This window comes from Sinocyclocheilus grahami, unplaced genomic scaffold, assembly GCF_001515645.1.
Source record: "Sinocyclocheilus grahami isolate Dianchi unplaced genomic scaffold, SAMN03320097.WGS_v1.1 scaffold4158.1, whole genome shotgun sequence".
NCBI classification, from domain to species: domain Eukaryota; kingdom Metazoa; phylum Chordata; class Actinopteri; order Cypriniformes; family Cyprinidae; genus Sinocyclocheilus; species Sinocyclocheilus grahami.
In genome coordinates, this window is record NW_015509150.1 from 1 (window position 1) to 760 (window position 760).

General features: G+C 34.5%; 1 protein-coding gene across 1 annotated transcript in view; it reads left to right on the top strand.

Annotated features, from left to right (window-relative positions):
• The first annotated feature begins 134 nt into the window (after positions 1-134).
• LOC107576688 (deoxynucleoside triphosphate triphosphohydrolase SAMHD1-like) overlaps positions 135-760 on the top strand; it is a 6,949-nt gene continuing 6,323 nt past the window's right edge. The window contains exon 1 of the mRNA XM_016262830.1: positions 135-306. Coding sequence (XP_016118316.1) covers positions 234-306 — 73 coding nt within the window. The 5' untranslated portion in view covers positions 135-233. The remainder of the gene's footprint in view (positions 307-760) is intronic.

Genomic DNA, 760 nt, shown 5'->3' on the forward strand with positions numbered 1-760 from the left:
TTGTTCAACTGGCAGCTCTTTATTTCATAGTATTGTCATCAGCAGTCCATCTAATGTGTCTCATGCCAGTGAACAAGCTAAGCATTTGTCTGAGACACACCCTCATAACGTGTTTCCTGAACATGTATTTCAGTGAGTTACGCTGCTGGATCTATGAAATCTGTACGCAGTTCTAAAGATCTTTATTGCCACATCAGAGTTTTTAACAACCCACAAAAAGAAGATAAGAGAAGATGCAAAGCAGAAAAGTCTCCGATCACAGGAAAAGTCTCCAGGATCTAAAAAAGTCCTATGAAGCAAGTGAAGGTAAGGGAAGGCAGACATGTTGTGTGTGAATGTAAGTGTAATGTGCATTCGTGATTAGATTAATATATATCTGCTACTTACAAAACTATGATTAACAAACCAGGAGTTCAAGTTCTGTTCAGCACATGATTATTGTTAAAGTATAATATGTTTAATTAATACATGCAAATAAAGTTATTTGTTTATTTGAGCCACAACATGAAAAATTAACATTCTGAAACAAATATCTTTACCAAGAAGCCAAGTTAAATGGGCAAGTGGAAACAAATCAGACATGATAATGAGACTAACAGTGTTTCTGTTTTTAAAATAGTCCACAAAGCATTAGATTAGTTAAAAATTAAGCAATATATATTCAGTCTTTCAACTCCTGTTATCACAATGCCTGTCACATAAAGACAGTAAATCCGATTTAGTAAGGATAGAAAGATAGCTTACAGGGCCCATCCAAATA